General features: G+C 37.7%; 1 protein-coding gene across 3 annotated transcripts in view; it reads right to left on the bottom strand.

The window, feature by feature from the left end:
• Nucleotides 1–3,078, bottom strand: part of LOC144195376 (BDNF/NT-3 growth factors receptor-like) — a 49,818-nt gene extending 46,740 nt beyond the window's left edge. For all 3 annotated transcript variants that reach the window (XM_077714970.1, XM_077714971.1, XM_077714972.1), the window contains exon 1: nucleotides 2,541–3,078. In XM_077714970.1, coding sequence (XP_077571096.1) covers nucleotides 2,541–2,782 — 242 coding nt within the window. In that variant the 5' untranslated portion in view covers nucleotides 2,783–3,078. The remainder of the gene's footprint in view (nucleotides 1–2,540) is intronic.
• Between the last annotated feature and the right edge of the window lie 10,427 nt (nucleotides 3,079–13,505).

Below are 13,505 nucleotides of genomic sequence, written 5' to 3'. Positions count from 1 at the left end.
TGCGAGACAAAGCGCTGCTGATAAAAGGCGTATAATTAGCAGTCAAAGTGTAAAAATGGGTGTAGGGAGGACAGGCGCATGCATGCATACAAAGAAAAGCATGTCCCTCAGCAAAGAGGTTCACTGAGGAGGCTTTTTTTTTTTGCTACAATTGATTGTGAAGCCTTTAACAAGCTCTTATTTTTGACACTAAGGAACACTGTAAAGATCAATGTCAGAACATAAAGAAAATAAGTGTCCTTGTCCCTATTATATACTCACTGGGGCATTTGGATTTAATAAGCCTCCTAAACACATTCACAACATTTAAAACATTTTTCATCTTAGTGCATAAATACAATGTTCTTGTTTTGTGCAGATGCCTCAACTCTGCTGCCGTATTGAGGATGTTGAATTTTTCAAAAGGTTTGGACACTGTTGGAGATATGATTGATGGCAAACTGCAGAATTTTGAACCCTAAAGATTGGTGTGCAAATATCCGCCTTATATTCCAAGGTTTTTTGGATTTAGATATGATGCAAGGTTTTTATTTGTTTTTTAAGTTGAATGTGGAGAAGAAATGCACCCACTCTATCATGTAGAATGTCATAAAAAATGTTTGAGGGATGCTATGGTACTACACATATTGAGGAGGGGAGATGGATCATGGCCTACGTTTAATATGTGTTAGCACGATCAAATTTAATGAGGTGCTTTTTCGTGTACAGTTTTAAGAAGTGTGTTAACTGCCTTCAGGTATTTTTATTGTCGTGGTGTAAAGCTGAAAGGGTTTGAGAAAAAAAATCACAAAAGTAGAATTGAATAAGGGGCAACAATATAATGACATATATACAGTAATAAACACATATTTGAAGGTGATTTTCAGCATTGTTCCAAGTCAATTTGGTTCAACTGTTTAGTGTGAGATTTAAGCGGGATGGCTTTAAGATTAACTTTTTTGTGTGTTTGTGTAAGGGAAACTTCAGTACAGAGGAAGATAAAGGTAAAAATAATGAATTTGTAAATTATAGGATATATTTATACGATATAGATTAAAATTAGAACCAAAAAGCTACATTAAATCTTGTTATATAACTTTATTAAAACATATTATTTGAACCCTTTTGGGGACAGTGGTTAATACAGTAGACAACTATTCAATTGGTTTAAAAGACGTTTATCCCTTTTATTTGAAAAAAAAGGATAAACTATTTTTCCCTTGACACGTAAGACTTTTAAGCCGTTATAGGCCAGTTGATTATTTTGGGTCATTTAAAATTAATAACATATAAGCAAGTATTATTCGTTCATCTATTTTCCATGCCGCTTATTCTCATGCATTTATAGTAATAAATACATATGTAAACTCATACAATGTTAATAAAACAGAAATTAATTACTCACTACACTGATTATGAAAAGGTTCCACTATAAAACTTACTCCCTTAATGGCAATAGACATCCAATTCATTTATATCGGAGAGTAGCTGTAAATTTAGTCATGTTTCAGTGCAACTGACGGCACTTGACGTCCAATTCATTGTGACTAGAGAGGACAACGGTCAGTCAAAATGGATTTAACGTCTTGCGCCGTCAATAGTAGCCAATCAATTAAATGAGTGCCTTCTAAGGGTTAAAATAATAACTATTATTATAATCTGTGCATGAAAAGTTTAAATAAACCAATTTATCACGTTGCCATGCAAGGACTTTGATGAACAAAGATTCAGCATTTATCTCCGACAGAAAGTTATAACTGACAATGTATCCGTTGCAAAGTTAAATATCATTCCCCTTCTCCACTTTACACACCCTCATCAATTTACATAACCTTTTATGATGTTTGTCTTATAGTTTCATAATTTTTTGAATCACGCTCACTTGTTCGTGATCAAGATGAACATTGCAACACTATTTTTTTTCCTTCTTGTCAAAGTCAAGCTTTTATTTTCTGCTCACTGGCCGAAGGCCTTCACAAATTGTCAATCATTCAGAGTCTCTGCTAATATTTAGGCAAGGCACACTGCATGGCTGGAGCTCTGTCAATTTATATGAATTAACAAGTTATATTGAAATTAAAACTATCCATTGACTCCAGAAGCTTCTCTTCATTCTATAAGGTTGCGGGTGAGTTTACGCTCCGCTCAAATGACTTTTGGTGACATGGATGTACACCCTATATTCGTCGAGGAAGATGCCTTTTACAACCAGCCATGCTTAAAATCCATTCAATAATCAACATTCCATGTTCGTCAAATAATCTAATGTGTTTTGGGAATGTGGAGAAAAGCTGGACTAAACCCTATGAAGAATGCCAAAAACATGCAAAAAGGTAGAAGGACCATCTTCCTATCTAAAAATGAAAATAAATAAGGATGGGACATTATGCAATGTTTAATTTGCGTTTTACACCTTGAATCGAGTCGTGCTTGGGGGAAAAATATGATTAGTGCGTGATTAAATGTGGATCATAAATTCAGATGTGTGCTTTATGGGCGGCAGACGTCAGATGACAAGCAGCGCAGGCGCGTATGGATTGGTAAGAGAAAATCAACCTCACATGTCTGTGATGTTCTCCATCTCCGCTTCGCTCTGCAGAATGGGGAAGGCGCTAATGCCCTTCTCGGGCTCCACACAGGAGATTCTAGAGTTGCTGCAGACGCAGGAGGACGGGCATGCCTCGGCGGACAACCAGGGGTCCCCGGAACCCACCTGCAGCCCGATCAGAGTCAGCCACAGGGACAACATCCAGCCCTTGTAGCTCCACCGCCGAGCCCCACTCCCAGCCGTGTGAGCGCTCATTTCGGGTTGTGAATCTCAGCCAAGGCGCGCCGAGAAGCCCCCACGTCCCGAGCCCAGGTCGGCTGTGGGGAGGAGTGCAACCAATCAAGGGGAAAGAGTTGCAGGGGGAAGGGGATGGGGGGGTCTGGTTGGGGAAGACAGAAATATCCTTGAGGGTACTTGGGTGCAGGCTAGACAAGGTGTGGAGGGGGGTGAAAAAGAAAAAAAGACAATGTCCAGATTGCTCCTTTTATCCTCCCCACACAGCATGTAAAATCCTCCTCTGGTGCTGCTGAAATCACACTGTCACACTCAGTGCATCGTGCCAAGTAGACTCCCTCTCTCTACTCTTGCTCCAGTACTCTCTCCCACTTCCCTGATTGGATGCATGGATCCAGAAGGCAGGACACGTCACTGGTATCTTACTCCGTAATGCTTGTCCAGTGGGCAGGTGATGGTCTCCGACCTGGATTTTCCAATTAAAGATCCATATTCAATCATTTACTGAACCTCTCATCCTCACAAGGAGACAAATCACAACCACTCACCCTCACACTCATACCCAGGGGCAATTTAGAGTGTTCAACCAGCTTACTCTGCATGTGGGAGGAAACCAGAGTACCCGGAGAAAACACACACAAGCCCAGGGAGAACATGCAAACTCCTCACAGAGAGGACCGACCTGGGATCAAACCCACAACCTGAGTGGCTGATGGGCTAATCACTCCATATAAGCCAATTTCATATTCACTCCCATTAAAATGGATATATGTAGAATAGACCAAAGTTTGGGGGTTGCTTAGAACGTGGCCTCACCCAGTAGAGGTCCCAGTTTTAGTGTGTAAAAGTGTGGGTGCTTAGGCTTAGAAGATAGGATAAAACAGGGGTGTCAGACGTATGGAACCCGGGGCCAGAAGCAGCCTGATGGGGTCCGATCCGCACTGCGCGGTTGGTCTGCCTCACTGTTACTTTTTAGCTTATAATGTAAACGCAGAATTAAATGTCATTTATTAATAACTGGTATTTTTAAATCCTGAAAAATCGATCGTACAATTTGCAGCAATATATCAATTATTTGTGTATTTTAAAATGTTCTTGTTTGTTTTAACTGTTAAGTCTAGGCAAGCAAAGCTGGCAGTATTTTACCAAAGAACTCACAGTTTCGTTTGTTTTTGTTTCCCTTGTCCTGTTTTTCAAAAATGTATTGACTCTTTTCTTGACTGTAAAGTACATAATCCTGCATATGTGTTCTGTTAGATTCCACAAGATAGTGGCAAATCATTAACTCGCATGGAGTGAATTATCTTGATACAATTTGCCCATGTATTTCAACAGAATTTTCCAAAAAGTCCTTATCTTGCCCTAGAATGCCATGTTTTGCTTTCAGCACTTCTAACGACGCCATCACCCATCTCAGACCAGTTCGACTCCATGTTTCTTCCACCTCGTATGTGAAAGCGAATGACATCCCTGGTCCACAATCTTCTTCCTCTTTCTCTTTTTCCAACTGCTGTGACTTTAACATGACGTTTGTAGTGACGCACAGACTGCTGCTGAATAGACCAGTGTAATTATGTAGCCTGTGTGTGCGTATATATGTGTGTGTATGCTGTGGATGCCTGCCAGTGCACATACACATATGTATGACAATCGGTGTCCAAGGTTCTTAATTAAAAGGTTGTCACAACAAGAGCGTATTGTGACGAATTTCTTTCCTTCCTGTGGAGAAGTGACGGCTCCTCCAGGCATAATGAAGTATGACCGTCCATCACTAACGCCACTCGTGGGGACTTAGTGATAACACTTTGCAATTATTGTGTCAATGCAAGTGCAATGGAAGAGGCCTCACACACATGACCTACAAGGGCTGTCGGTTGATGTGTCAAAATTCCTGAAAACAAGCTGTCCATCAGGTCTCCGTGCCCCATTTAGCACTAATTGCATTCGGTGAAGTAGCATTACACTTCAAGTGCAAGCATGGCCCATCGGGTAAATTCTTTTGTGCTTATATCATTAGGTAGCACAGCAAGGGCAATCTTGGTTTGCGTTTGTATTTTTGAAATTGATTGCTAAGGCGGCACGGTGGTGAGTGGTTCGCATGTCTGCCTCAAAGTTTTGAGATCCAGGTTTCAAACCCTGCTGTGGTCTGGATTTCTGTGTGGAGTTTGTTTTCACTGAGTTTCCTCTCACATCCCAAAAACATGCATGCTAGGTTGGTTGAATACTAATTTTTTTTTAAGTATGAGTGTGAACGTGAAAGGTTGTTTGACTTCTTGTGCCGTGCGATTGTCTGGCGGCCTTAGATAGGCTCCGGCACCCTGCGAGGCATCTGAGGAAAAGTGGTATGGGAAATGATTGACTTATGAGATTTGATTCATCACTATCAATGCCAGGTATTGAGTTAAATATTATGAAAGAATATTCAGAATTTGATTGTTATGAGGACATAATCAGTCTCTATTTCAGTTTTTAGTCATATTATCAAGATTAATAGGTATTTATAATAAAAAAATATATATTAAAAAATACAAAACCAACTCTAATGATTACTGTTAATCTTACCAAATATTATTACTAGCCCTACAAAGAGACAAATGTTTTTTACTAAAAGGAGTGGCACTAATGGACAAGGAGGTGAGGGACATAACAGAAAGTTAAGTTCAAACTAATTTTAAGCAGGTTCTCTTTGGCCAGCATCATTGGGACAGAGCACATGTAAAATTGAGAGCAGTTATTTGTATGGTTATTTATTTATTTATTTATTTATTTATTTATTTATTTGTACATGTGCTACACAAATTATACCTCATTAGTCATATGAACGAATTTATTGTGGGAAAATGATGCCATGCTCCCCTCTGCTGGTTTTTAGAGGCACACCAATAAGTGGCATGTATCAAATGCGAGAGGCAGAAAAGAAGAAGGGGAAGGTGGATGAAGATGGATGAGGTGAATATAAAAAAAAATATTGTGCAGATCTTCATATCTCACACACAAGTTGGCTCTCGTTTTGTCTTTGGGCAAAATTTCCAGGAGCACTTCTTCATCTTAAGAGAAAATTATTCATGACAATTTCTTATGAAAAATGTAATGAAAGTGTTTTTTTTTTTCAAAGTTTTAGGCGCTCAGGTGATACGTATCCTGATTTTTCTGAGCTGTGTCATCAACTTGGCCCTCATGCAGTGGCTGCTGAGCAAGAAGAGAAAGCAGTGCTTTTGGCCATTGTGTTTGTACATGAAAGTCGGTCCAAGAACAACCAAGAGTGCACTTCCTGTCAACAGATTGGCTTCATAATGCAAGTTGCCATGGAAACATCTCAATTTCAAATCGATGGCTGCGGCCGTAGATATCTTCCTGGGGCAGATGAATCTCCATGACAACAGTATGCCATCACTGGATCGTCATACTGATCATGATTATTACATCAAGTCATCACATTTCAGACAGAAATCGCCCTATTAATCCGACTCTACATCTGTGATCTTACCTGGTATGAGATGCCTTCAATGTTAGAGTGTGGGAGATAACAGAATACTACACTTGGGTGGAAAAACAGCAATACTGCAAATGTGAAGTTCAATTCCCAAATAGGGTAATCATTCATATAGTTTGGTACCTTGGGACCAGTGAAGTGAAGAAATTCCCAATTGGTTTACTCTTATGTCTGCAGTTGCCTAAAATATGGCATAACAGAAGATATTTTGCCAAATATTATTACTACCAGCTATGTACCCGCTTTGTTGAAAATATTGCTTTGCAATACATTTTCATTGCACAAAAAAAAATAAAGTGCACTTGTCAGGGAACCCGAAAGGGGAGGTGTACTGTGAATACTTCAATATTTGGATCTCAGATGTAGAACCATTTTAGACATCAGTCTTACATATTGCTTTTTATTGTGAATTTAAAAGCATGTATCTGCAAACTGAGAAAAGTCCACTGAGTGTCACTGCTGTCTTTTTTAAGAGTAGTACACATTGTAGTTCATTGAGACAACATTGAACTGACTGATTTACTCTTAAAATCAAATTACTCTAATACTGGAGACGACAATCACGATTGACACCGCTCACAATACAAGCAATTATAAAAACAGAGATTAATTATCTGAAAGAAAGACCTTATCTCACTCACATTATCTCATAACATCTGCTACGGAAACACTTGATATGAATATTTCTCATGATAGTGTCATTAGAGTCTCAGAATAATTACATGACACCTGCCATGAACATGAATCAATGGTTATGACAGACGCCATGAAGTGTCCACACAAAGACATTTGGAAAAATGTCATTTTGCACTAAACCGACATTATTTACATAATGATGCTGTCATAACAAGCATTAAAATAAGAAAGTGGCGCTGGTATACTCGCTTAAAAAACCCTAACTTTTAACTGTGAAGCAGAGAGAAATGTTAAATAAAAAGAAGAAAACAAATGGCAAAGTCATTGAAAAATATTACCATTTAAGTGGTAAATGTAGAGTAGTGCTTCTGTCCGATTCAGGCCCAGCAGGGGAGATCTTATTGGCCCTGACCTGCTACCAATGCATTTGATTACTAGAGAGAGAGAGTAAAAGAAAGAGAGAGGTATGGTGGTGTAGGAGGCATTATATTGTATTTATATACAATCAACAACAATGAATGCAACTCTGGTACGTCTCGTTTCTAATTTTCAGGGAAACAAAGTGGCCTCTTTTCCCCTCGTCGACGTATTTTCCTTTCTCGGAACACGTGCTCGTTCAGAGTCCTGTGCTATTCTTCTCATGTCTTCTCCCCTGTTGTGAATGTGCACACTCACTCACGCATGTACACACTAACACAATGTTTATACTGGGTGGAGGTGAACCAGTTGGTCCAGCAGGGACACCTGTGTACCCGTGCAGGGATTTGAGCAGCAGAGCATGATTCCTATTTATCCCCAAATCACCCACTCACCCCCAGAAGCCTTTTAAAAGCTTCAAAATGCATCATGAGCACACCCTGGTAAATATTACCTATACCCCCACACACACATTAGTTTGTAAGTCCTAGTTCTCCCCAAATTGTATACATATATTTTAATCTATTCTTGCTGCTCGATGGACATAAATCATTGTTATTGTAGATGTTGCTGCATGAAAAGGAACATTTTAAGAGAATATGGCAGTACAATATGAATAGAATATATTACAAGAGGAAAAAAAACATATTTTCCAAGACTACTACCGAATGTAAGTAGGAAAAAGGTAATCATTATTTGTGTTAAAACAAAATCCAGATATTTTACTTCAAATATATTTTGTGAACATGAATGAGATATAAAGTTGGGAAAAGTGAAATGATGAGGTTTAAAAACACAATTTACATATATAGAAAACGCTGTAAACGAGTAAAAATATAACTTATCCTCACATGTGTCTTGATAATAATAAAATAATGTCTGTAAAAAAAGAATAAAAATAAATGAAGCGGTTATATAGATAATATTTGTTATGACACAGCTGAGGATATTACATGGAAAACTTTTTCCAATATTTCCCTCACTAGGAAACACTGATGAACACAATTTCTTGGTGGTTTCTTAATGGATTGCTGATGGCTGTGGCAGTTTTGTTTTCTCATTCAAGTACCTTCCATTGGTAAAAAAAAGAAGAAAAGAAGCAAATCTCCATAGCGAGCTATGCCACAGAGCAGTGGAGTACCCTTAAAGGTGCATTAGGACCTTCTCAAACGACAACTTGCATTTAGCTATCTTTGTTTCAGCCACTAAGAGCCTCACTTGTCAAGCATCCTCAACTCGTTGTATTCGTCCAAAGAGATGTTCTCAAAAAGCATACGGGCATCGTTTACACATATCAACAAGTACATACTGTGCATTAGCTGTTGCGGGGGGAAAAAATACATGTATTAGGACATATGGGGAAAAATAACTTTTGAAATAGTGTAATGTACGTAAATGTTGAATAGAAGCAAGTGCAGAGTTGTAATGTTCCAGGTGAAAAGTACATGAATTGAAAGAATAAATGTAATTATGTTCACATGAATAAAGATATAATGTTATTATTTTTCACAGTGAGCATACACACAAAATAATGCAAATACATTAAAGTTAACTAAAATAAAACGCTATAAATTGTCCCTAAATATACATGGGCGTGAATGGTTGTTCGTCTCAGTGGGGCAACTAATTAATGGTGTCCCCTGCCGGCTTCCTGCAGTTGGCTGGGATATTCTCCAGCACCCCTGCAAACCCTCGTGAGGGTAAGTGCTATGGAAAATTAAGCAATGAACTAAATAATGTGATCAGGCATAATATCCTAATGTTAAGTACGGAATGACAGAAAGCATGTGTCGTAGAACCTATTTATTTGTACGATTTCATTTTTATTTGGTGACTAGAACTATTTTTAAAGATATTTTTTCATTTTATATCCTTGGTTTCAATTCCATTTGATTCAATTTGAGAGTGTTGCTATGATTTCTTTTGCGTGCTTTCCATCTGTCTTGCCTTAATAACATGTTTGCTTGACATGATGACAATCAGGATGGAAAACAGATACTGGCTGATGTGTCATTACCACCACAATTTTCTTCCCTTTCCTTATTAAGATATAAAAAATGTGACCATGAACATCTTTATGCATATTTTATTAATACATATGCTCACACTGTTACGTTGGAAACATGGTCTTTCATCCCATTAGGGGAGACAGAGTGTGATATTGCATTGTAATGTACCTAAGCCACAATGGTGACTGACATCCACCATTGTTTTTCAATGTCTGTGCATTCATGAAATGTGCAATTATATTGTACTAATCTGACTTTGTTGAAGAATTATATCATAACGCTAACATATTCTTATCGATTTCGTAAAAGGGTCTTGAACAAATAGTCACAATATGTTCTACAGGAAACAGATGTAATTGCGAGTGGCGAATGGTCAATAGAGGCGGATCACTGTATGAGCATATTCAATAGTCTACTCAGTAGATTAGTAGTTTTCTTTTCATGATAATCTAATATTAGGTATACTCACCTTTGCATGGTTCCAAGCAAGGCAAGTAAACATCCTGTGCTCTACAGTATCGAGACCCACAAGGGCACACACTATCCAGGTGCCCACATAATTGTCCCAAACTTAGCCTTCGATTGGTCTCAAATGTAGATGCCCTTGTTAGTAGATCATTTCTTTTCCTATCCTTTAGACCAGGGGTCGGGAACCTTTTTGACGAAGAGAGCCATAAACAATTCATATTCCTTGAGAGCCATACTCAGAATTTAAAAGTAAAAATACATGAAAATGTAAGCATTTATTATTCATTTCACCACTTTGAAAGTTAAAAAAGTCTATTTTTTTTTGAGAACATTATTTCACTGTTGCTAATCAATGAGTATCAATGAGAGAATGTATGCAGAATAGTCTAATGAAGAAAAAATATGATTTAAAAAGGCGGAGAGCCATATACACTCATCAAGTGAACCATAGGTTCTATACCCCTGCTTTAGGCTTTGAATAAGCTTTCTCCTCAATCCATAACACAATGCTACATTTTTCAGACTCTTAAAATAGTTCAACTGATTCTATTGGATTTTTTATAGACATTTATTTATTGTAATTCATTCATTTTCCATATGGCTAATCTTCACAATGATGACAAGGTTGCCGGAGCCTAAACGTAGAGTAAACTTGTGCTTACGAGTAAAAACTACAGTGAACTCATGAGATGAAAAGCAGGACCGGTCAAGTGAAATCAGACACTTGAAGATGAAAAATAGCTTCTGTGTAAACATTGTACTCTGTGTATTGTTTTATTTAGTTTTATTTAAATAATACAATTTGATGTTTCCATCAAGTAGCAGAAGGAGCAGCAAATAGCCCTTCAATTTGGGAGTATTATCACTTATCTTTCATGTTGTACTCACATGGACATTTGTATTTGAGATGAATTCCACTGCTCACAATGATTATCTCTCATTTCAGGATTTACATCCAAAGCTATTTGGCTGGGACACTTAATTCCCTTTCTTGTTTTTTAATGCCTCCTTGTCCCATTGGCTTCCTGTGTACATGCTTAACCTTTCCTTTCGCATCTGGGCTCATCAAGCAGGCGGCATTAAGTCACAAACACGCACACACACACACACACACACACACACACACACACACACACACACACACACACACACACACACACACACACACACACGGGAACAAGTGAAAAAAAAACAGGTGCACCTCATAAATGCCATAAAATAAAACACAATAAAATGATGGGGTGTTAAAAAATGTGTCTGAAGATAAGATTAACTTTTAGTGATGTAATGTTTTCTTGATGCATTTGCACTCTACCCCTGTTGAATTAAATTATTCATATACAATAAAACTGACGTCCTGTATGTAGTGGAAAACTGCAAGTGTTCACTGTAACCTTCTTTTTTCTAATACTTTACATTTTGTTTGTTGTGTGAGTTCGTCAGAAGACATTTTTATTTACAATGATAGTGTAATTTTGTAGAAGAATGTGCATTCTGAACAATATTTCAAGTATGTCTGTTTAATTGTTATGACAGGAATGGAACATTTTTTTAGTTTGACACCTTCAAATTGGTATTTAAATGATCTCTTCTTTTTTTGTACTTGTATTTATTGGCTTTGTGTCTATTCAGTAGCATGTATGGCAAAATAACTACATTTTTACTCCCACGTGTCAACTTAAGGAATTTGTTGTTTGATTGGCAATTGTTGCAAAGTGGTAAACACATAATACACATAAAAACTGCATTTTTGTGTCTGTAATAGGAGGATTTCTTTTTTTATTTACCAAAAGCTAAATATTTGGCAAAGTGTTAGAATTCATGGCAGAATATCACCTTTTTTTAGAGTGTTGGAGTGTTTTCTGCACTATAGGCTCATGCTGGCAGAAAATCAAAGAATAGATTGTCCATGTGCCCTTGAACATATTTTTTTCTCGATTTAAGTCCATCTTCTGATTTCTTTTTCTGTACTTTAATAATGAGAAGAAAGGAAACGAGAGGTGGTGATGTTGAAGAAGAAAGAAAAGCACTCTGCACAGCTTGTCAAATTACCTTCCTAATGACAAGCTTGTCAGGCAGTTTCGTCTCTGCGGAAGAGAGAAAAGGACAAGTGAGGGGAGCCAGCCATTCTTTTCCCTGTCATAAAAATCACTCATTGGTTTCTTTATTTGTTCTCCTTTGCGTTATTCTTTTTAAAGGCTTGTGTTTCGGCACGCTTGTATTCAAATGGTAGAAATGTCTTGGCAGTATGTGAACGCGCCACAGCACGAGCGGCCAGTTGCATTGTGGGCTTGTCAATCGTTTGTCGCCATTCTTTTAAAGTTATCCCGTGGAGCCGTAATGGGCTTTTCCATTAAGCCTTGTTAATGATCTCTCACCTGAGTCTTTACTGATCAGGTCACAAGAGATTAATTGTCTCTATAGTGTTAGACTCCGGTGGTGGGTGGGGGGGGGGACTTATATTTTTGCCAATCTTTATGGTTTTTATACAAGAACCACAATAGGAAAACTTTAAGGGAAAAAGTGTTCTTACTGCAGGAATAAAAATCATTTTATGCAAGGCCCTGTAGACAATTTAAATATCCCAAAGGAATATACCAATTGGTTTACAACCCCGTATGCTTATGCAAGTAAAGAGAAAAAATGAGGGGGGACATTAACTCAAATATTGGCTGCATGTAAATTGCTTTATTACCATTTTTGGATGTTCCATCATAGATCTACATTCCTGCTAGTGAATCACAACTATTACTATTACTTTATTTTTAATGGACTACAAATGACAGTAGTACTACTATTGGAAATTTCAATAATTAAAAGCAGAGTCCATTATGAACGGAAATGGTCCTTAGGTTATTCTTTTTTCTAAGTGCACATCTTTCATCCAGATGAGACAAACAAAAGGCAACTTTTCTATAGTTTAACTTCAATTTCCTCATATTTTTCCATCTTTCTTATAATGACGCATGTCCTCCAGCACATTTGGATGTGGGCCCCTGAAAGAGAGGCTTGAGGCATCAGAAAGGATTTTTCATTACTAAATGTAATAGGCCAAAGAAAATTACAGCTGCTCGAGCAGTTTTTTTTCTTTCTGCGAGGATTGTTCCTGTGCTTTTTACCTTGATGATGGAAGCAGTACAGTGCAGCTGCATTGTGGCCATTAGGAGAAATTAGCACAGTACTCTCTTCCCATATGTGCACCATCTCCTAACCAACCCCCCCTCCCCCCGAAACATCTCTGCTCAGTGAAATTGGAAAAGATTCGGTCTTACTAAAAAGGAGAACTGGTGTGTATTTTATCTTCGGCTCAAACCATGAGTGGACAGCTAACATAATAACGTAAACATCGCAAATGGAAAGCCATTAGGGATGGACGAGGGCTTCGGCCAACGCTGCCACTGAAATAAGTACCAGTCTTTCAAAATAAAAAATGGAGGAAAATACAGTATACATATAAACATACACCATGATGAATTCACTTTAAAAAAGAAATATTCGAAAGAATGTTGTGATGTGTATAAAACTTGAATGTGACAACACCAGATGTTCAAAAGCATGATTGTCATTGCTTGATTTAGCAATATTTTTTGCCAATATTTAAAAACTTGATGCCTATTTCTAGCATTTGCTATTTTGTAGTGGATGTTGCAAAGACAGAATTTGACAGAAAATGATTCATTTTGGATCTCAAAGTCAAATTGAAGTTTATCAATAAAATTTC

The sequence above is a fragment of the Stigmatopora nigra genome, chromosome 4 (genome assembly GCF_051989575.1).
Source record: "Stigmatopora nigra isolate UIUO_SnigA chromosome 4, RoL_Snig_1.1, whole genome shotgun sequence".
Lineage (NCBI taxonomy): Eukaryota > Metazoa > Chordata > Actinopteri > Syngnathiformes > Syngnathidae > Stigmatopora > Stigmatopora nigra.
Note: the sequence above shows the minus strand (reverse complement) of the source record. Positions and strands in the feature narration are given on the sequence as shown.